The 22,778-nt window shown below is 45.7% G+C and overlaps 1 protein-coding gene across 8 annotated transcripts in view; it reads right to left on the reverse strand.

The window, feature by feature from the left end:
• The window catches only part of LOC308184719 (ras GTPase-activating protein 1), a 104,617-nt gene that overhangs the window by 78,244 nt on the left and 3,595 nt on the right, over positions 1-22,778 (reverse strand). For 7 of the 8 annotated variants that reach the window (XR_013942887.1, XR_013942888.1, XM_080572086.1 and 4 more), the window contains exons 2-3: positions 18,082-18,231; positions 15,312-15,447 (exon numbers count right to left, since the gene is read on the reverse strand). Coding sequence is in view for 6 of the 8 variants with exons in the window: in XM_080572086.1 (XP_080428212.1) it covers positions 15,312-15,447; positions 18,082-18,231 (286 nt within the window). In the remaining 2 variants the exon portion in view is untranslated. Of the gene's footprint in view, positions 1-15,311; positions 15,448-18,081; positions 18,232-22,486; positions 22,729-22,778 lie in introns of those variants that run through there. The other variant, XM_080572089.1, reaches the window with a different exon arrangement.

Genomic DNA, 22,778 nt, shown 5'->3' on the forward strand with positions numbered 1-22,778 from the left:
AATATTTGAAAGATGCCCTGATCCTGGCAAAGGTGGAGAACTCTAGCTTGCAGCACTGTGCTGGGTCCTGGCCTACGCTTATCAAACAGTAATTAACACTGCCTATCAAACAGCAATTAATGCTACCCAGCACCTTCAAGGGAGGGAGGAGGTCTCTGAATCTGATGACCAGATAACACACACTGTGGATAACCCAGAGGACCAACTGTCCATGGTATCAGTCGCCCCCATAGTCAAGAGAAAACAGTGGAAACGGAAGTCAGCTCATTTAGTAAGTGAAGAAGCTCCTCCTAAGAAGGAGGGAGAATGGGAAAAGGCAGACAGCTCTAAAGCAGAGTCATCACAAAAACAGCAGGAAGAAGAGACAGAAATCATAAATGAGTCAGAAACCACCCAATCCCTATCCCTAAGTGAACTGCGAGATATACGAAAGGATTTCAGTCGACACCCAGGTGAGCACATCTTCACTTGGCTGCTTAGATGCTGGGACACTGGAGCCAATAGCCAGGAACAAGAAGGCAAGGAAGCCAAGTAGCTGGGGTCCCTCTCTAGAAAAAAGGTCATAGACAGAGAAATTGGGAGAGAGACACAGGTTCTCAGCCTCTGGAGGTGACTCCTGGCAGGTTTGAAAGAAAGGTATCCACACAAGGAGAATATTGTATATCAAGTAGGCAAGTGGACCACCATGGATAAAGGTCTCCAGCATCTGAGGGAATTAGCTGTGCTGGAGATGGTTTATAGTGATTTGGACAATGCCCAGACACCTCAAGATCCCGATGAAGTCCAGTGCACACCATCTATGTGGCGTAAGTTTGTGCGGGGTGCACAATCATCACATGCCAGTACGCTGGCAGCAATTAATTGGGATGAGGGGATGGGACCGACAGTGGATACTCTGTCCTGCCAGCTTCAAAAATATGAAGACAATCTCTCTGTTCCACTACGGGCCTGCATCTCGGCTGTGGAGAAACTGTCCCAAAGGCTCCACCACCTCATAGAACAATCATCTCCCTCCTCACCCAGACAGAGTAATATTTCAGCCATTAAGAATCAGCATTTTCCTACTTGAGGGAGAGAGTACCTGGGATGCACAGAACATGGCACCTTGTGGTTTTATCTGCATGACCACGGGGAAGATATGAGGCAGTGGGATGCTGAACCTACCTTGACCCGATCAGCTCGAGTAAGTGAACTGCAAGGAAATAAAACAGCAAGAAGAGGGTCTCCTAGGAAAATTACTGCTCTGGTTTCTGTTGGGCAGTTCCCCAGAGGCAGTAGAAGGGCTGATGTTACTCTTGACCCTGATGAAGGGACCTCTGCTTCTCATTTGCAAGAATTAAGTGACAGATAACCCAACAAGGCCTAGAGGGGCCCTGCCTCTGGCCAGGTAGAGGAGAGGAACATCCAGATTTATTTGACTGTGTGGATCCAGTGTCCTAGCACATCAGAACCACAGGAATACAAAGCTCTAGTGGACACTGGCGCAAAGCGCACCCTAATGCCATCAGGCTACCAAGGAGCAGTACTCATCTGTATCTCTGGAGTGACAGGGGGATCCCAACAGCTAACTGTATTGGAGGCCAAAGTGACTCTAACTGGAGAAATGTGAGTGGCAAAAGTATCCCCCTGTGACTAGCCCAGAGGCTCCTTGCATACTTGGCACAGACTACCTCAAGAGAGGGTACTTCAAGGATCCAAAAGGGCACCGGTGGGCTTTTGGCATAGTTGCCTTAAGTACAGAGAAGATGAAGCAGCTGTCTACCCTGCCTGGTCTCTCAGAGGACCCTTCTGTTGTGGGATTGCTGAGGGTCAAAGAACAGCAGGTGCCAATCGCTACCACAACCGTGCACCAGCAGCAATATTGCACCAAGCGAGACTCCCTGATTCCCATCCATAAGCTGGTTCATCGGATGGAGAGTCAAGAAGTGATCAGCAAGACTCACTCACCCTTTGAAAGTCCTATATGGCCAGTGTGAAAGTCTAATGGTGAGTGGAGACTAACAGTGGACTATCGTGGCCTGAACGAAGTCACGCCACCACTGAGTGCTGCAGTGCCGGACATGCTAGAACTTCAATACAAACTCGAATCAAAGGCAGCCAAGTGGTATGCCACAATTGATATCACTAATGCATTTTTCTCCATCCCTTTGGCAGAAGACTGCAGGCCACAGTTTGCTTTCACTTGGCGGGGCGTCCAGTACACCTGGAATCGACTGCCTCAGGGGTGGAAACACAGCCCTACCATTTGCCATGGACTGATCCAGTCTGTGCTGGAACTGGGGGAAGCTCCTGAACACCTGCAGTACATCGTTGACATCATTGTGTGGGGTGACACTGCAGAGGAAGTTTTTGAGAAAGGGAAGAAATCAGTCAAAATCCTTCTGAAAGCTGGTTTTGCCATTAAACAGAGTAAGGTCAAGGGACCTGCACAGGAAATCCAGTTCTTGGGGGTAAAATGACAGGATGGACGTCGTCACGTTCAAATGGATTTGATCAACAAAATAACTGCTATGTTTCTGCCAACTAGCAAAAAAGAAACACAAGCTTTCCTAGGCTTTGTGGGGTTCTGGAGAATGCATGTTCCAGGCTATAGTCAGCTTGTGAGTCCTCTATATTGAGTGACTTGAAAGAGAAACTATTTCGAGTGGGGTCCAGAACAAAACCAGGCCTTTGAACAAATCAAACAAGAAATAGCTCATGCAGTAGCCTGTCCATACAGGACCAGCTGTGCAAAATGTACTTTACACTGCAGCTGGGGAGCATGGCCTCACCCGGAGCCTCTGGCAGAAAACCCCAGGAGAAACTCAAGGTCGACCTCTGGGTTTCTGGAGCCGGGGCTATCGAGGATCAGAAGCCAATTACACCCCAACTGAAAAGGAAATACTAACAGCATAGGAGGGGGCTTGAGATGCTTCAGAAGTTGTTGGTACAGAAACACAGCTCCTCTTGGCACCACGGCTACCTGTGTTACATTGCACGTTCAAAGGGAAAATCCCCACTACACACCATGCAACTGATGCTATGTGGAATAAGCGGGTAGTGTTAATTATGCAGCAGGCTTGAATGGGAAAACCCAACCGCCCAGGAATTCTGGAAGAGATCATGGACTGGCCAGAAGACAGAGATTTTAGAGTACTCATCGAAGAGGTAACTCGTGCCCAAGAGGCACCACCATATAGTGAGTTGCCAGAAGACAGAAAGCAGTATGTGTTGTTCACTGACGGATCCTGCCACATGGTAGGGAGCCATCGGAAATGGAAAGCTGCCGTGTGGAGTCCCACACGACAAGTTGTTGAGGCCATGGAAGGGGAAGGTGAGTCGAGTCAGTATGCAGAAGTTAAAACCATCCAAATGGCCCTAGAAACAGCCAAAAGAGGAAAAGCACCAATACTCTCTCTCTACACTAACTCATGGATGATGGCAAATGCTCCGTGGGGGTAGCTACAGCAATGGAAACAGAGCAACTGACAGTGAAGAGGTAAACCTATCTGGGCTGCTACCCTGTGGCAAAATATTGCTGCCTGGGTAGAAAGCCTAGCTGTAAAGGTACATTGTGTAGATGCCCACATGCCCAAGAGTCATACCATCGAAGAACATCTGAATAACAAAGAAGCAGACCGAGCTTCGAAAACTGAAGTGGCTCAGGTGGACCTGGACTGGGGACGTAAGGGTGAGCTGTTTGTAGCTCGATGGGCCCATGAAACATCAGGACATCTGGGGAGGTATGCCACATACAGATGGGCTCGTGATCGAGGGGTGGACCTGACCAGAGGCCATCACACAGGTTACCCATGAGTGTGAGACCTGTGCTGCAATGAAGCGAGCCATGAGGGTAAAATCCCCCTGGAATAGGGGGAGGTGGCTAGGATGTTTATATGGTGAGGCCTGGCAAATTGACTATATCGGACCACTTTCCAAGGCAAATGGTACATACTCGCCAAGGTAGAAACAACTACTGGGTGGCTGGAAACATACCCCATAAACCACCCAAAACACTATCTTGGGCCCAGAAAGGCAAGTGTTGTAGCACCATAGTACATCAGAGAGAATTGGTCTGAAAATGGGAGTCACTTCCAAAACAATCTTGTCACCTTCTGGGCCAAGAGGCATGGCATTGAATGGGTGTATCACACCCCCTATCACCCACAACCCTCTGGAAAAGCTGAGAGAGACAGTGGACTATTAAAGACTATGTTACGAGCATTGGGTGCTGGGACATGGAAACACCGGGATGGGAATTTACCCTAAGCTACTTGACTAATTAACACCTGAGGGTCTGACAACCATCCTGGTCCTGCTGAAACAAAACCCTTACACTCGGTGGGAGGAGCTAAAGTCCCTGTAGTGCATGTAGGGAAGTGGATGGGGAAGGCGGTGTGGGTTACTCCTGCCTCGGGAAAAGGCAAACCCGCTTGTGGGATTGTGTTTGCCCAAGGAACAGGGTACACCTGATGGGTTATGCAAAAGGATGGGGATATCAGGTGTGTGCCTCAAGGAGATTTAACCTAGGGACAAAAATAATCTGTAATCTAAGATATGTGTTGTAGGAGGAAACTGCATGACCAATGACAGGTCAGCTTCGTAAGGAACAGGGCAAGCACAGCAACAACTCAAGCTAAGCTGGTGCTGGCATCCAGAAATCCTACTCAGCTTGTCCTGAGTGACCACTTTGGCAGATAAAGCCTAAATCATCACGGATTCTTATGGACTTTTTGTGGAGAGGCTTATAGAATGAAAAAAAAAAAAGTACCTATCTATAAATATATTAAAGGACAAGGAACAGTGGTGATGAGAATACCAATACACTAAAGTATATGGAACCTTAGAGTGACACAAATGCTATGGAATAAGGGGTGGAGGTTGTGCTGGGTCTGGCTGGGATGGAGTTAACTTTCCCTGCAGCAGCCCACACAGTGCTGTGCTCTGCAATTGTAGCTGGAACAGCCCTGGTATCACACCAGTGTTTTGTCTATTGCTGAGCAATACTGGCACAGCATCATGACTCCCTCCAACCCCCCCCAAGAGCCAGCAGGCTGAGGGTGGGGAAGAGGTGGGGAGGGGACATCACTAGGGCAGCTGACCTAAACCGACCAAAGGGATATTCCATACCATTATGATGCCAAACTCAGCAATAAAAGGTGGGGAAGGGGAAGGAGGTGGGGGCTCTCGTTATTAAGACATCTGTCCTCCCAAACAACTGCTACACATATTGAGGCCCTGCTTCCTGGGCCATGGCGAAACTTCCTGCCAAGGAGCAATGCAGAGAGTAATTTTTTCCTCTCTCTCTTCGTGCTTCCATGCAGCCTTTAGCCTTTGCTTGTTTTTCCCTTTTTCTTTGCCTTTTAATTAAATTATCCTCATCTCAACCCGTGTTTTGTTGCGTTTTTTTTTTTTTTCTTTCCAGCATACTTTGAAGGCACTAGAGTCCATCAGTGCTGGTCAGTCTTTAAGCACTGCCTCCTAAAAGAACATAATCAGGCAATTCCAAAAAATCGGAAGTCAGGCAAGCGGAGCAGAAGGCCAGCCTGGCTGACCAGGGAACTTCTACTGGAGCTTAGGCGAAAAAATAAAGTGTACGGCTGCTACAAGGAGAGTAAGGCGACAAGGAAAGAATACAGGGATGCTGTTCGTGTTTGTAGGGAGAAAATTCGTGTGGCTAAAGTCCAACTAGAGGTGAAGCTGGCCATGTCTGTGGGAGATAATAAAAAAGGTTTTTTTTAGATAGGTGAACAGAAAAAGGAGAACCAAAGAAAACATAAGTCCGCTACTAGATGGGGAGGGTCTCCTCACAGACAAGGACATAGGCAAAGCAGAGATGTTTAATGCCTTCTTCGCCTCTGTCTTGAACACTGATGATGGGCTTCGGGACCCTGGGTGCCCTGAGCTGGAGGACCCTGACAGTGGGGATGACAAACTCCTAACCGACCCTGAACGTGTGCGGGATTTGCTGTTCCACCTGGACCCATACAAGTCCATGGGTCGGGATGGGATTCATCCCAGGGTGCTTAAAGAGCTGGCTGACATCATCATGGGACCTCTCTCAATTATTTTTCAACGATCTTGGGAATCTGGAGAGGTCCCAGTAGACTGGAAGCTGGCAAACGTTGTGCCAGTTTTCAAGAAGGGCAAGAAAGAAGACCCTAGCAATTACAGGCCTGTCAGTCTCACGTCAGTGCCTGGTAAAATTATGGACAGGATGATCCTTTGTCCTGGTTCCAGTTAGGACAGAGTTAATTTTCCCTCATAGTAGCTGGTAGGCTGCTATGTTTTGGATTAGGATGAGAGGAGCGCTGATAACATGCTGATGTTTTAATTGTTGCAGAGCAGTGCTTACACCAAGCCAAGGACTTTTCGGCTTCTCGCTCTGTCCTGCCAGCGAGCAGGCTGGGGGTGCAGCAGGAGCTGGGAGGGGACAGACCCAGGACAGCTGACCCAAACTGGCCAAAGGGGTATTCCATACCATCTGACGTCATGCTAAACAATATATAGGGGTGGCTGGCCGGGGTGGGGGGCCGGGCTGCTCGGGGATAGGCTGGGCATCGGTCAGCGGGTGGTGAGCAATTGCATTGTGCATCACTTGTTTCTTACACATTATTATTATTAATACTATTACCATTATCACTATTATTATTATTGTTATTATTATATTCCTGTCTTAATAAACTGTCTTTATCTCAACTCACCGGCTTCACTTTCCCGTTTCTCTCCCCCATCCCAGAGAGGGAGGGGGGAGGGTGAGCGAACGGCTGTGTGGTGCTTAGCTGCCAGCCGGGTTAAACCACAACAGCCCTTTTGGCGCCCAACATGGGGCTCGAAGGGTTGAGATATCGACAAATTTGACCAGAGTGTGTTAAACTAAAATTGGTATAAGTATTGGACCTGCTTAATAGTTGCTAGTCACGATGTTGATTGCCTTAATCTCCAGTCTGCTGTGCCTGTTTTCCAAATTGAGTTTTATAGTGCGTTACTTTCTGTATGTGCTCCCTGTTGCACTGTTTATCCTTTCCGGGCCCTGGTTTAAGATTGTTATGGTACTGTGCGGTGTAACAATGGCTTATGAAATGATGAAATATCTGGTCACGACTCTAACCTGGTATTTGTACTCAGCACTGACGTCGACTCTATACTTTGGAACCCATATCTCGGAAACTATTAGCAATTACACCTATTGCCTGTTTTCGTTAGGGAGCCAATCTGTGAAGGGGACAGGGGAAGACATGTTTCCCTACCTGTTCACTCTCCCTTTCTCCTTCGCCACCACCCTCTTATCCCCCGAGCTAGTTACGGTGGTTCTCCGAGATGTTGAATATCCTTGGGATACTCAGACCAGCCTGCTCTTGTTGTTATGTCTCCTGAATGCGCTTCAGGTTTTGTTGAGGGTTAAACAACTACTTAGGAATCTCATCCGGAGATCTGTCTTGAGGCGGGATAGTTGCGAGTGGCAGGGAGTGTGGGAGGATATGGGCAGGTTTCTAGAGCAGTGGTCACCTCCAGTGTTTTGGACATTCACCCCTGAACAACTGCAAAATCCTAAAAAGCTGGCAGAATGCTTGAAAAAAAGGTGTCATGACTCTGGCAGTTCCAAAGTGACACAAATCACTGTAGCGTGCTGGGGTCTGGCTTGTGCCTATCGAGCTGCAATTGATGCTACTAGCAACCTAGCTCCAGCCCCTGCAGCCGCTCCGGCTCCAGCCCCTGCAGCCGCTCCGGCTCCAGCTCCTGCAGCCGCTCCAGCTCCAGCTCCTGCAGCCGCTCCAGCCCCTGCAGCCGCTCCAGTTCCAGCTCCTGCAGCCGCTCCAGCCCCTGCAGCCGCTCCAGCAGCCGCTCCAGCTCCTGCAGCCGCTCCAGCTCCAGCTCCCGCAGCCACTCCAGCCCCTGCAGCCGCTCCAGCCCCTGCAGCCGCTCCAGTTCCAGCTCCTGCAGCCGCTCCAGCCCCTGCAGCCGCTCCAGCTCCAGCTCCCGCAGCCACTCCAGCCCCTGCAGCCGCTCCAGCCCCTGCAGCCGCTCCCGCTCCTGTGTCTGGGTCAGAGAAACGAGCTGTAGCAGTGCAAGTTGACCCCGCAGAGGGTATTCCAACCCCTGTGGCAGACCCTGTGTCTGGGTTAGAGAAACGAGCTGTAGCAGTGCAAGTTGCCCCTGTAGACAAGGTGAAGAAATGGTATAGAGGCTCAGGTCGTTTAGAACGCAGACAGTCTTCTGCTAAGTCTGGGCATAGTGAAGACGAGGCTGGGCCATCAAAGGTGCAGGAGACTGAAGATGAGGATGTCGAAAAATCAACAGTAACTACCCGGACTCTATACCAGCGTGAGCTACGAGATGTGCGAGAAGATTTTGGTCGCTGTATAGGCGAGCAGCTTGTCACCTGGCTGCTCCGGTGCTGGGACACCGGAGCCAATTATGTGGAATTAGAGGGCAAGGAAGCCAGGCGGCTGGGATCCCTTGCTAGGGACGCATGCATTGACAAAGCAATTGGAGATGGAGCACAATCTCGCAGCCTCTGGAGGCGTCTCCTGTCAGCTGTGCAGGAAAGGTATCCCTTCAAGGAAGAACTTGTATGTCTACCAGGCAAATGGACCACCATGGAGAAGGGAATTCAGTACCTGAGGGAATTGGCCGTACGGGAAGTAATTTATAAGGACCTAGATGACGCACAAACATCCGCAGATCCAGATGCAGTCCGGTGTACACGACCCATGTGGCGGAAGTTTGTACAGAGTGCACCATCATCATATGCCAGCTCATTGGCAATACTAGCCTGGAAAGCGGAGGAGAATCCCCCAGTGAATGAAGTGACTAAAATACTCCGGCAGTACGAAGGAAATCTCTCCTCTTCCCTACAGGCCTGTGTCTCAGCTGTGGAGAAACTCTCTGAAGAGGTCCACCAACTTAAAGAGAATTTATCTTCCCCTCCACCTGAACGAACCAGTGTCCACCAGCTAAAAGAGAATGCTTTGGAGAAACTTTCTGAAAAGATCCACCAACTTGAAGAGAGATTATTTTCCTCCCCACCTGTACAAACCAGTGTCTCAGCTATTAGGGGTAAACGTTCATCTATGCAAGGAAGACAATATGGTGGGCACACACACCGCGCCACCCTGTGGTTTTACCTACGTGACCATGGAGAGGACATGAGAAAATGGGATGGAAAATCTACTGCGACCCTGGAGGCACGGGTACGTGAATTGCAAAGGAAAACAATTGGGAAAAAGGAGTTCTCTGAAAAGTTTGCTGCTCCAACTTCCAGCAGGCAGTCCTTTAAACACAGAAACGAAGATTCTGACCAGGACTAGAGGGGCCCTGCCTCCAGCCAGGGGGAGGAAAGGGACAATCGAGTTTATTGGACTGTGTGGATTCGATGGCCTGGCACGTCAGACGCACAGAAGTATAAGGCTTTAGTAGACACCGGTGCACAATGTACTCTAATGCCATCAAGCTATAAAGGGCCAGAGCCCATCTGTATTTATGGTGTGACGGGGGGATCCCAGCAGTTAACTGTATTGGAGGCTGAAGTGAGTCTAACCGGTAATGAGTGGCAAAAGCACCGTATTGTGACTGGCCCGGATGCTCCGTGCATCCTTGGCATAGACTATCTTAGAAGAGGATATTTCAAGGACCCAAAAGGGTTCTGCTGGGCTTTTGGCATAGCTGCCTTAGAGACAGAGGACATTAAACAGTTGTCTACCTTGCCTGGTCTCTCAGAGGACCCTTCTGTTGTGGGGTTGCTGAGGGTTGAAGAACAGCAAGTGCCGATCGCTACCACAACTGTGCACCGGCGGCAATATCGCACCAACCGAGACTCCCTGATTCCCATCCATAAGCTAATTCGTCAACTGGAGAGCCAAGGAGTGATCAGCAAGACTCATTCACCTTTTAATAGTCCCATATGGCCAGCGCGAAAGTCTAATGGTGAGTGGAGACTAACAGTGGACTATCGTGGCCTGAACGAAGTCACGCCACCACTGAGTGCTGCAGTGCCGGACATGCTAGAACTTCAATACAAACTCGAATCAAAGGCAGCCAAGTGGTATGCCACAACTGATATCGCTAATGCATTTTTCTCCATCCCTCTAGCAGCACAGTGCAGGCCACAGTTTGCTTTCACTTGGAGGGGAGTCCAATATACTTGGAATCGGCTGCCCCAGGGGTGGAAACACAGCCCTACCATTTGCCATGGACTGATCCAGTCTGCGCTGGAGCAGGGGGAAGCTCCTGAACACCTGCAGTACATCGATGACATCATTGTGTGGGGTGACACTGCAGAAGAAGTCTTCGAGAAAGGGAAGAAAATAGTCCAAATCCTTCTGAAGGCCGGTTTTGCCATAAAACAGAATAAAGTTAAAGGAGCTGCACGAGAGATCCAGTTTTTAGGAATAAAATGGCAAGATGGACGTCGTCAAATCCCAATGGATGCGATCAACAAAATAACAGCTATGTCTCCACCAACTAGCAAAAAAGAAACACAAACTTTCCTAGGTGTCGTGGGGTTTTGGAGAATGCATATTCCAAATTACAGTCTGATTGTAAACCCGCTCTACCAAGTAACCCGTAAGAAGAATGCTTTTGAATGGGGCCCTGAGCAACGACAAGCCTTTGAACAAATTAAGCAGGAAATAGTTCATGCAGTAGCCCTCGGTCCAGTCCGAACAGGACCAGATGTAAAGAACGTGCTCTACACCGCAGCCGGGGAGAATGGTCCCACCTGGAGCCTCTGGCAGAAAGAACCTGGGGAAACTCGAGGTCGACCCCTGGGGTTTTGGAGTCAGGGATACAGTGGACCTGAGGCCCGCTATACTCCAACTGAAAAGGAGATATTGGCAGCATATGAAGGAGTTCGATCTGCTTCGGAAGTGGTCGGTACTGAAGCGCAGCTCCTCCTGGCACCCCGACTGCCGGTACTAGGCTGGATGTTCAAAGGAAGGGTCCCCTCTACACATCATGCAACTGATGCTACATGGAGCAAGTGGGTTGCACTGATTACTCAGCGGGCTCGAATAGGAAACCCCAGTCGCCCAGGAATCTTGGAGGTGATTATGGACTGGCCAGAAGGCAAATACTTTGGGATATCATCAGAGGAGGAGGTGGTTCGTGCTGAAGAAGCCCCACTGTACAACAAGCTACCGGAAAATGAGAAGAAATATGCCTTGTTCACTGACGGGTCCTGTCGTATTGTGGGAAAGCATCGGAGATGGAAAGCTGCTGTATGGAGTCCTACACGACGAGTTGCAGAAGCTGCTGAGGGAGAAGGTGAATCGAGTCAGTTTGCAGAAGTAAAAGCCATTCAGCTGGCTTTAGATATTGCTGAACGAGAAAAGTGGCCAGTTCTTTATCTCTATACTGATTCATGGATGGTAGCAAATGCCCTGTGGGGGTGGTTACAGCAATGGAAGCAGAACAACTGGCAGCGCAGGGGCAAGCCCATCTGGGCTGCGGCATTGTGGCAAGATATTGCTGCCCGGGTAGAGAACCTGGTTGTAAAGGTACGCCATGTAGATGCTCATGTGCCCAAGAATCGGGCTACTGAAGAACATCAGAACAACCAGCAGGTGGATCAGGCTGCTAAGATTGAAGTGGCTCAGGTGGACCTGGACTGGCAACATAAAGGTGAATTATTTATAGCCCGATGGGCCCATGACACCTCAGGCCATCAAGGTAGAGATGCAACCTACAGATGGGCTCGTGATCGAGGGCTGGACCTGACCATGGACACTATAGCACAGGTTATTCATGACTGTGAAACATGTGCTGCAATCAAGCAAGCCAAACGGTCAAAGCCTCTTTGGTATGGAGGACAATGGCTGAAATATAAATATGGAGAGGCCTGGCAGACTGATTACATCACACTCCCTCAAACCCGCAACGGCAAGCGCCACGTACTTACAATGGTGGAAGCAACCACCGGATGGCTGGAAACATATCCTGTGCCCCATGCCACCGCCCAGAACACTATCCTGGGCCTTGAAAAGCAAGTCCTATGGCGACATGGCACCCCAGAGAGAATTGAGTCAGACAACGGGACTCATTTCCGAAACAACCTTATAGACACTTGGGCCAAAGAACAAGGTATTGAGTGGGTGTATCACATCCCCTATCATGCACCAGCCTCTGGAAAAGTTGAACGATACAATGGACTGTTGAAGACTACACTGAAAGCAATGGGTGCTGGGACATTCAAAAACTGGGATACACATTTGGCAAAGGCCACCTGGTTAGTCAATACCAGTGGATCTGCCAACCGAGCTGGACCTGCCCAATCAAACCTGTTACGCACTGTAGAAGGGGATAAAGTTCCTGTACTGCACGTAAGAAACATGCTGGGTAAAACAGTCTGGGCTACTCCTGCCTCAGGAAAAGGCAAACCCATTCGTGGAATTGCTTTTGCTCAGGGACCTGGATGCACTTGGTGGGTAATGCAAAAGAATGGGGAGGTCCGGTGTGTACCTCAAGGGGATTTGATACTGGGTGAGAATAGCCCATGAGTTGAATTGTAGTATGTTAATTATTATATAATACTGTATGTCATCACTACCATGATTGCTATATACCATAGATGAAAATGGTGATTAATTAGAATGTATTGGAAAGAGTGTAACCTGAGCATGACATAAATGGTATGGAATAAGGGGTGGATATCTGTCCTGGTTCCAGTTAGGACAGAGTTAATTTGGAGCACCTCCTCCCCCCTCCTTCTTCACTGACCTTCTTGTCTGCAAGGCTGGTTCTCACTCCTCACTTACCCAGCTGCTGTTATGTAGCAGTTTTTTCCCCTTTCTTAAATATGCTCTCAGAGGCACAAACAACCTTGCTTATTGGCTCAGCTCTGGCCAGTGACAGGTCCCTTGTGGAGCTGTCTGAAACTGGTCCTTATCTAACATGGGGCAGCTTCTGGACTCTTATTACAGAGACCACCCTAGCAGCCCCCCTGCTACTAAAACCTTGCCATGTAAACCCAATACAGGTAATAATCAAAGGGCTATACCAGGCTAGTGAGTTTTCTAGTAACGTCTTTTACCCAGGCCCTAGGGAGGCAGCAGACTTCCCAACAGGTTGGGTCTGATCAGCATATCAGGCCCTCTGTTCCCCTCAGAATGGAGTCACCAATGACAATTGCCTTTCTTTTTTTCTCCTTGACAGAGGTGGTCTTGAACCATGGGGTAGGCTGACTTGCCCTAGGTGACCCCTCTAACCTAGATGGACCTTTGTTCACATCACATCATCATTTGCCTGTCCATCAAGTTCCAGAGCCTCATACCTGTTGTACAAGGGCACCTGGGAAGGTGAGGTAGGCAGGGAGGGGATTCACCTGCTGTCCTGAGCAGAAGCCTCCTTCCATTCCCCCATCTCTTAATTCCCCTCCTTCTCTCTGGTGGGAGAGGGTAGGGGATACTTCATTTCTTGTGCTGTGGCTGGCTGAAGCATCTGTCCCAGGGATGACAGAGTATGATTGTACTGGGTCTGGCTAGGATGGAGTTACCTTTCCCTGCAGCAGCCCACACAGTGCTGTGCTCTGCACTTGTAGCTGGAACAGCCCTGGTATCACTCCAGTGTTTTGTCTATTGCTGAGCAATACTGGCACAGGATCAAGACTCCCTCCAAGCCCCCCCAAGAGCCAGTATGCTGGGGGTGGGCAAAAGGTGGGGAGGGGACATCACCAGGGCAGCTGACCTAAACCAACCAAAGGGATATTCCATACCATATGATGTCACACTCAGCAATAAAAGGTGGGGAAGAGGAATGAGAAGAGGGGGGGGGGGTCCTCTTGTTATGAAGACATCTGTCCTCCCAAACAACTGCTACACATACTGAGATCCTGTTTCCCCAGATGTGGCCGAACATCACTTGTTGATATGAAGAATATTCCCCCCCCCTTTGCTTCCGCACAGCCTTTGGTTTTTTTTCCCCCTCCCCTCTTTCTTTTCCCTTTAATTAAATTATCCTTATCTCAACCTGTGAGCCTTTTTCTTTCCGTAGTATTTTCTTCTCCCCCTCTTCTTTTGAGGAAGGGGAGTGAGAGTGATTGTGGTGGAGTTGAGCTGCCCAGCAGGGTAAAACCACCACAATGATTCCACCAATCTCCTTCTCAGACTCACTAATGCTCCTCAGCCTGCCCACATCTTCCTGAAGCTCTGTCACCAGGCTGAGCAGTTCTTCTACCTGGGTGCACCTCCTACAGGTACACTCACTGCTGCCACCAGATAGCAGCAGAAAATTTGGGCACACCCTTCAGCCTGAGATCTAGATAGCTGCATGTTCCCTTGGGAACTCTGTCTGGGTAGCTGTGTCAGTTGTTCCTGTGGCTGGAGATGGCACAGGGAACACAGAGAACATAGCTTTCTGCTAGGTGGATACCATGACTGGATCTCCTTGTGAGCTGGTTAGAACTGCTGTTTGAACTGGCAGTGACTGTACCCTCCCTGCACACACTCCTGTGCCCTGCCTTGAGTGCTACACTCTGACCTGGTCACTAGTGCTCCCTAGGGCTGCCTTTTATGCAAGTCGCATTTGGCTTCCTTTTCTCTTGGCCTCACCCAAGCCTCATCAGCCACTCTCACAAGAGCTGCTGGCTCCTGGCAGGTTTCTACACTCACCTGGGATTTCCCCAACTCAGGAACCTCCCCTCCCCCCGCCCCGTACACCACAATCCCCTGCTCTACTGCAGATCTTGCTGGCACTGGAGCCGATCACCTCAGCAAATGACTGCTAGTTACAGTTACACCACATTTAAGTCTCTCACCATTGCTCCTGGCCCTGCCCATGCCTCATCAGCCAGTCTCACAGGAGTTGCTGTTGCTCCCCTGGGATTTCCCCAGTTCAGGAACACACACGCACGCACACACACCCGGTACACCATGATCCCCCTGCTCCACACTAAGGATTGTGCTGGCACCAGAGCTGATCACCTCATCAAGAATATCACAAAATGGGAATTATTTTGAAATACTCTATTAAGTCGGTGTAAAACCCAGTGTAGGGGTTAGCTACATTACAACAGTGCTCTTTACTAGCCAAAGATTGCACATTTTCTTGTTTATCTGAGTTTACACACAACGCTATAATTACATCTGGAGATAACTAAAGTACCAGATATCTAGCTTTGTCATTAGACTCTCATTATAAAGCATTTTTTTGTAATTATTTTGTATCAGTAAGAATGCATTTATATATTTGTTATACCTCACCATACACTGAGACAACTCTAGAACTTGGACAAGCTTTCTACAATGCTTTTTTCCCCCCACATAAAATTATGAATGTCAAATGCAAGATAAATGATATTAACATTCAAGTAAACGTTTAAAATTTTTACTACTTGCCTCTGGAGGTGCTACTGGAAAGAATAGTTTTTCCCCCTTCAGCAAACAAGACACATGACTGTAATAACCGATTAGGTCCGAGAGTGAAGCAAAGCGACGTCCACCAATGTAATAGTCTCCACACATGGCAATAATTCTGTTAATATGGAAAAAGGAAACTTGACAGAAGAAAGTCTTTTGCTACAAATTGTTGGGCTTTTTTTTTTTGTGTGGATTTTTAAAATTAGGATAATGGTGAGTTTTTAAAGCAGTCTACATTCAATAAAATGCAATATTATGCACACCCTTTAACTAATCATTAGATAATCAGAAGTTGCTGATAAACATCACATGATAGAAGTCTTTGAAGACTGTAAAAGAGGCACAGATTCACAAAAAAACAAGCAAATTAGCCAGAATTAAGTTAAATTAAACAGAGAAGCAATTACCAGCATCCTGGACAAATGACATACATTAGTAGAGGTAACAGCGTTAGTACTTCCACCATGCACGACATACAGCTTATATGACAGGCCTGCATAAGTTTGGCAAAGTATCAATATAGTAAAAAATAACTGCATATAGTATATACAACTGTATAACAAATAACTGCACTTAATTATACTGAAATACCTTCAAGAATTAGTCACTTTTCTACAGTTAGTCTAGTAGACATGCTAAAAATAACAACTTGATCATAATTACTCAGTTTAAAAGCTCATTAATAGGAAAAAAGCTTACAAAAATTGTTTAACACAGAATTCTTACAGAACTGCTCACCTCACTACTTTTTGCTTTTAAGTACACAGATTCATGAATGCACTTGTACCAAAAATGCAAATTATTATCTGTTCATATTGCTATGCAATAAAAGTTCTAAAAACAGAAATAATTGATTTAGGTAAAAAATGGTTTTAAAAAACATTCATATTACACAATAACTTCTACAAGGGGGAGGAGTACTTAAGTTGAAACAGCTAGTATTTTTGACCAAACAAACCAAAGAAACAACCAGTTAGGTAAATTGACAGCATCAACAGGAAGTGGACTTTTCCAGCCATTCAGAATCTGGAAAACAATACTGAGTTTTAGCACTTCTTTAAGAATGTTAAGAGCTATCTGGAAAAGTAACTTAGAGCATGGATAAAACACTTCGCATATTTTCTGCTAGATTCCTTATAAAAGGCAAGGTAAATTATTCAAAGATTAGGCTTCTAAATGAAATTTAGTATTTCAGATTTTATTATTAAACAAGCTTAAATTAAACTTTTCTTCAGAACACATGGGACTAGTAAATATGATTTCTGTAAACACAGAGAACTCTGAAGGACAAGATGAAAAGTTTTCCTTCCCAATATTTTACATCACTCTGCAACTCACTAAAAGCATACTACTACATCCAAAGAGAATTTTAGTTTTCATGCTTGTCAAAGAACAAGCTTTGGTGAAAATGACACTTCTAGTCTGTGAGACCCAGTGGATGCATCCCTACATTTGCTTGAAACAATTTCAAGACTGCCATTCTTGAGGCTGACAACATTTGAGTGTAGCACCTGCCTTCTAATAAGGAAAATATACACTCTGCAGTCAACAAATGAAACCAAAAAGCATGTCTATTCTGTAAAGAACAGTATCAAAGAAATGAATTTCATTTGAATAGCTACCTCTTCACATATGTAATGGATCTAAGAAGGAAATTTTCTTTAATAGTTGAAAATATTAGGATCATTTTCCTAGGAACTGGGAAGCCATTAAAGAGTACGTTCTATCTGAGATGTCAGAAACAACTGTATGGTGGACATGAACCAATATTCAATGCCTGGTGTTAGCTACAATGATCATAAGTTATTAAAATAATGAAACACTCTTAGAAAAAAATTGATACTGTGTTAATGCTTGCTTTTTATTTTCTACTACTGCTACATAATAACTGGTTCCCAAATAAGAATCAGTAAATCAGTATAGCTGAGAAGTATGAATTGTTAGCTCAGATAGTATGAAGCAAACATGAGTATGCCATTTCTATTTGGTCTGCAAGTAAATTTGCTTTCCTTTTATTTCCTGTTATCTAGATAGCTGACAGTTACCGGTTTTGTTTGTTTCCTTGCTTGTTTTTTGTGCCCCCCCCCCCCCCCCCTAACCTACTGAAAATGCATCTGATTTCCTATTCTGTGAAGATAAACATTACACTGCAGCACACTACATGCTGGCTAACATTCAAGAGCTTCCCAGAACACATCTTATTGATGATAAATGAGAATAAATTGAAGCATACAACTTGCCAATGGAAAAATAATTCTAGTTCCAATTTTGTATAAAGGACTACTTATATTTAGAACAACTCAGTTAACACGTACTGGAAAGTTGATTCCACCAAAACCTCAGATTGTTAAATACATAACCTCTTTGTTTCTCCTCGTTATTTTTCTTAAAAAGGAAGCACACAGATTTACTACAACTTTGACATTCAAGTATGCCCTGTAAACTGCAGTGACTGAGGAACAGGCTCAAAACAATCTCCATGGATGACTAATAAAAAGTCTCCAGATTACTTAAGTTTAGCCATAACAGCTTGAGACAAGCTTCTCTATTCCAATGACATTTTCATTCTTTAGCCTATAAAGTAGATTTTAAGTATCACAATTTAAAAACAAACCCAAGCGAAGAGCTATATGGTACATGAATAAAAAGTCAAAATATTCAATTTATAATACAATTGTTTTCTGTACTGTATTAAGTTCTAAAATCACAAACAGGTTACAGTGCTTTAAAAGAAAAAAATAATTCTCACCTGAAATGATTTACATTTGTTTTACTTAGGAATGAAAGCACAAATGAACCCGGTCTCCGATCACTCTCTCGAATAAGGTAAGTTCCAGGTTTTCCTGCTTGCCAAAGACGTTCTTCAGCAATTGCTCTGTCAAGTTTTCCATGATACCACCTAAAAAATGAATGTAACAATGGGTGTCCTTAGAACTTAAAGCTTCTGTTCATTCTCACAGAACAGACCTCTGAAAATAATTAAAGTTATCATTTGAAATTGATGCAATTCCAAGACTGTTTCAAATAAAGCTATCAGGTGTAATCACCTTGGAATTAATTGTTTCCAATACACAGAATCTTAATTATTTTAAATAGTCCACAGGTTTTCAGATAACCTACTTTCCCAAATAACTCACACTTGAGGAAAGCACTCTGGACCATCCAAAGGCTCTATATGACCAGCTTTTTCTTTCCTCCTCAATTTATTCATTTTCAGTAAGTGACCAGAAACAGAAGTAAATGATCTGACTCAGACTGTTGTATTTTAAGCCTATTCAAGCTTCAATTCAGGCTGGATAAACATGAACTGTGAAGCGAGTTGTAATAACCTGTTTCTCAAACAACAGACACAGAAATCTCAGCAGCAAGGCCTGTACTTAAACTAAATAAGATCAGTTACTACTACTACACCGTAGTCAAAAGAGTCTTACCCAAACCCAACACAGCTTATTAAAAGGACCTAAAATCCTATTTAGGACCTGAGAGAATGGCTTGAAGCTGCGACAGGGGAGGTCCAGGCTGGATATCAGGAAAAGGTTCTTCACTCCTGGCAGAGTTCAAGAAGCACTTGGACAACGCTCTCAGACACATGATCTGATATTTGTTTTTGGGTGGTCGTTTGGGGACCCAGGAGTTGGACTCCATGATCTTTGTGGGTCCCTTCCAACTCAGATATTCTATGATGTAAAGCAAACACATATCTGTACTGTGCTTATGTGGCAAGGTTTTGGTAGCTGGGGTGAAGACTACAGGGGTAGCCTCTGTGAGAAGAGTCCAGAAGCTGCCCCATATTAGGTAAGAGCCAGTTCTAGACAGCTCCGAAAGGGACCCACCACTGGCCAAAGCTTCACCAACGAGCAGCACATTCTCACAGAGGTGCAATCAGTATTTAAGAAATGGAAAAACAAACAACGACAAAAAAAAAAAAACACTACTGCACAAAAGCAGCTGGGATAGAGGAGTGAGAAAACGTAGACAAGTGTAGAAACAACCCTGCAGACACAAAGGTCAGTGAAGAAGGAGGGGGGAGGAGGTGCTCCAGGCACCAGAGCAGAAATTCCCCTGCAGCCCATGGAGAGGACGATGGTGGAACAGGCCATCTCCCCTGCAGCCCAATGGGTACCATGGAGGAGCAGATATCCATACTGCAGCCCGTGGAGAGTCCATGCAAAAACAGACTACAGGCCAAAACCGCAACCTGTGGAGAAGAGCCCACGCACACGCAGGTGATCTGTCAGGAGGTACCACCCATAGGGGACCCATGTTGGAACAGTTCTTGAAGAACTGCAGCCTGTGGGAAGCCCATGTAGTATCATTCTGGTAAGGACTGCATCCCATGGGAGGGATCCCATGCTGGAGCAGGGGAAGAAAACAAGGAAGGAACAGCAGATGACAGAGCGTTATGGACTGACCACAACCCCATTCCCCGTTTAGCTAGCCATCACTGTGAAACCACCAAAACTTGGAAAAGAGAAGAGGAAATTAAAGTGTATCAGGTGCTTGCTTATAACGTTAAGGTGACAGATGTTTGTTTTGGTAATGAAGAGTTCAATTTAATAAAAGCAGATGGTATGACTACAAAGAAAGGACACTTACAAGAGAAAATGGCAGGATGGAAAGTATACAATTTACTATCAACACACAGCCAATTTAAAAAAAATGAGTGGTAAAAGCTGACTGTATAAAATAAAAAGCTTTTTGATGTCTCATGCTTACATTTTAATTACCCAATTTAACTTTAAGTAATAAAACAAGGATAAACGATGATGAAAAATAGGCAGATGGAGGTATAAGTTTCTGAATAAATTTTTTAAATATATTTACTGTTCAAGTATTTTTAATGTTAAAGTATCCAGAAGAGAAAACACAATTATGCTGGTCTTGCAAAGACTTCAATACCCCTTTTAATCTTAATATTATCACAGAATAACTTGGGTTGGAAAGGACCTTAAAGATCATCTAGTTCCAATCCCCCTGCCATGGGCAAGGAAACCTCCCACTAGACCAGGTTGCTCAAAGCCCCATCCAACCTGGCCTTAAACACTTCCAGGGATGGGGCGCCCACAGCTTTTCTGGGAGAAGTTGTTCCAGTGCCTCACCACCCACATAGTAAAGAGCTTCTTCCTAACATCTAATTTAAACCTACCCTCTTTTAGTTTAAAGTCATTACTCCTTGTCCTATCACTATGCTCCCTGATAAAGAGTCCTTCCCCAACTTTCCTGTAGACCCACTTTAGGTACTCAAAGGCTGCAATAAGGTCTCCCCAGAGCCTTCTCTTCTCCAGGCTGAATAACCCCAGTTCCCTCAGCCTATCTTCGTAGGAGAGGTGCCCCAGCCCCCTGGTCATCTTTGTAGCCCTCCCCTGGACTTGTTCTAATACATCCATGTCCTTCTTGTGCTGGGAGCCCCAGAGCTGAACACAGCACTCCAGGTGGAGTCTCACAAGAACAGAGTAGATGGGCACAATCACCTCCCTTGACCTGCTGGCCATGCTTCTTTTGATGCAGCCCAGGATACAGTTGGCTTTCTGGCCTGCAAGCACATCTTGCTGGCTCATGCTGAGCTTCTCATCAACCAACACCCCCAGGTTCTTCTCATCAGGGCTGCTTTCAATCCATTCTCTGCCCAGAGAGAGGCAGAGCTAGAGAGGGGCACTCTTGGGAGTGCCCCGACCCAGATGCAGGACCTTGCACTTGTTGAACTCTTGAAGAACATCAACCTACAGGAAGCCGACACAGGATTATAAGTAGCCTCATCGACTAATACAAGAAATCAGGGCCTTGAATTGAACAAATGCAGTCTTCCCCCTAGAATGTACTTGTCAAAAATTCTGTATCCTTTCATAAAACATTAGCTTCCATGCTATCAGCTGAGTTATAAGAAAACATTCCGACAGCAAAGTCTACTCACATTTGTGAAAGTAGTACAATTATTGTGTTGAAGAGGTGATCATAATTACCCCACTCCCTAGAAATATTTCCAAAAAAAACCTACTTTGTCTGAGAAACATAACCACTTCTAACAGTAAAATGTCAGATTTTTTTCAGAATACCAGAATTCTGTATCTCACTGACTTGATACACAACAAAAAAGTAACTTCACCTTTATGTGCTTCCATTACCCTCATCCTTTGTCTAAACTGCCTGATTATATTTCTAGCTCTTTATGGAAGCATACAAGTTAAAGACTATTCAAACACTATCTTCACAAAACAATGTCTTATTCTTTAGAAATGTCTAGCAAAAGTCAAGAAACAAAAAGAGGAAAGGTTTAGTAAGAAGTCTTTGAAAGTTAGAGGGGGCATGTATGTTTAAAACAATTATTTAATATTACAGTTTACGTCCTCCTTAAAACTGCAATGGCTTCTGAAATCTTGGAAATACCTGAAAGAACGCAGAAATTAACTCTAACACTGGAGTTAGAAGAGAATGTAAAAATAAAACCTGAAATCTTGAAACCCTAAATTATCCACTATACTTACTATAACTTCAAAAGTAATAGATTTATAGATACCAATGTTTTACTTTGGAGACGGTAAGGTACTTGCTTGAGGGCTATTTTCTTGCTCTAATACAAGTCTTGCAACATTTTTATGTAAATGTGCACGCTTCCTAAATTTAATTTGTTGTTAAATCTAAAAGTTATATTTTGAGTACTCACTAGTTATATCAACTCTAAATAACAATTTCTGATTTTTTATTTCACAAAATATAAACACAGAACTGCTCTGCCTCTAGTGCAAGGTTCTTTATAATACCAGCACGTTTATTACTCTTCTGAGAAAAATTACTGTGCTTCTAGATATTGGACAAGTCTCCCCAGTAGTTCAACAGATAATCAAATCATATTCGGAACAGCTCATTCCTTTTTGGCATTTTGTTTATTAGTATTAAAAGCTGAAAAAGTTAACTCGTGCAGATCAGTCTTCACAGGAGCTGACCCCAGTTAGTTGTAGAGCACCATCTTTAAATCTCAGACATTTCATGTCACTACTGCTCTAGCTTACAGTTAAGAGGGCAGGCAATAGTTCCTAGAAATACACAGACACACCTATTAGACTCACATTCACCCACTGCCAGTCATAAAACAGCACAAAAAGTCAAAAGATGGATAAGACGCTTCAAAACACTAAGTACAAGTAAACAGGACTAACTTTCCGTGGAGTCTTCCGCATATGTGAGTCAAACTGAACTCTGAAATGAAGCCAGGCCAAGCCACGGATTCACCCGAAACAAGGAACTAAGTCTTAAAGCCATCCCGAGGTTTAGCATTTCCTACGCACGGAACTTTCCCGTCTAAATTCCTACTTAAGCGGAATCAGAGGGGGGAGGGGGCAAAACTTCTGCGGGACTTGCACGGGAGTTTGACGCGCATTTTCCAGCGGAAAAAGATGGGGCCCGACGCCGCGCTTCCTGCTGCTTCCCCTCCCCCCCGCGGGGAAGAGC

This window comes from Anser brachyrhynchus, assembly GCF_964034855.1.
Source record: "Anser brachyrhynchus genome assembly, chromosome: W".
Classification (NCBI taxonomy): Eukaryota; Metazoa; Chordata; class Aves; order Anseriformes; family Anatidae; genus Anser; species Anser brachyrhynchus.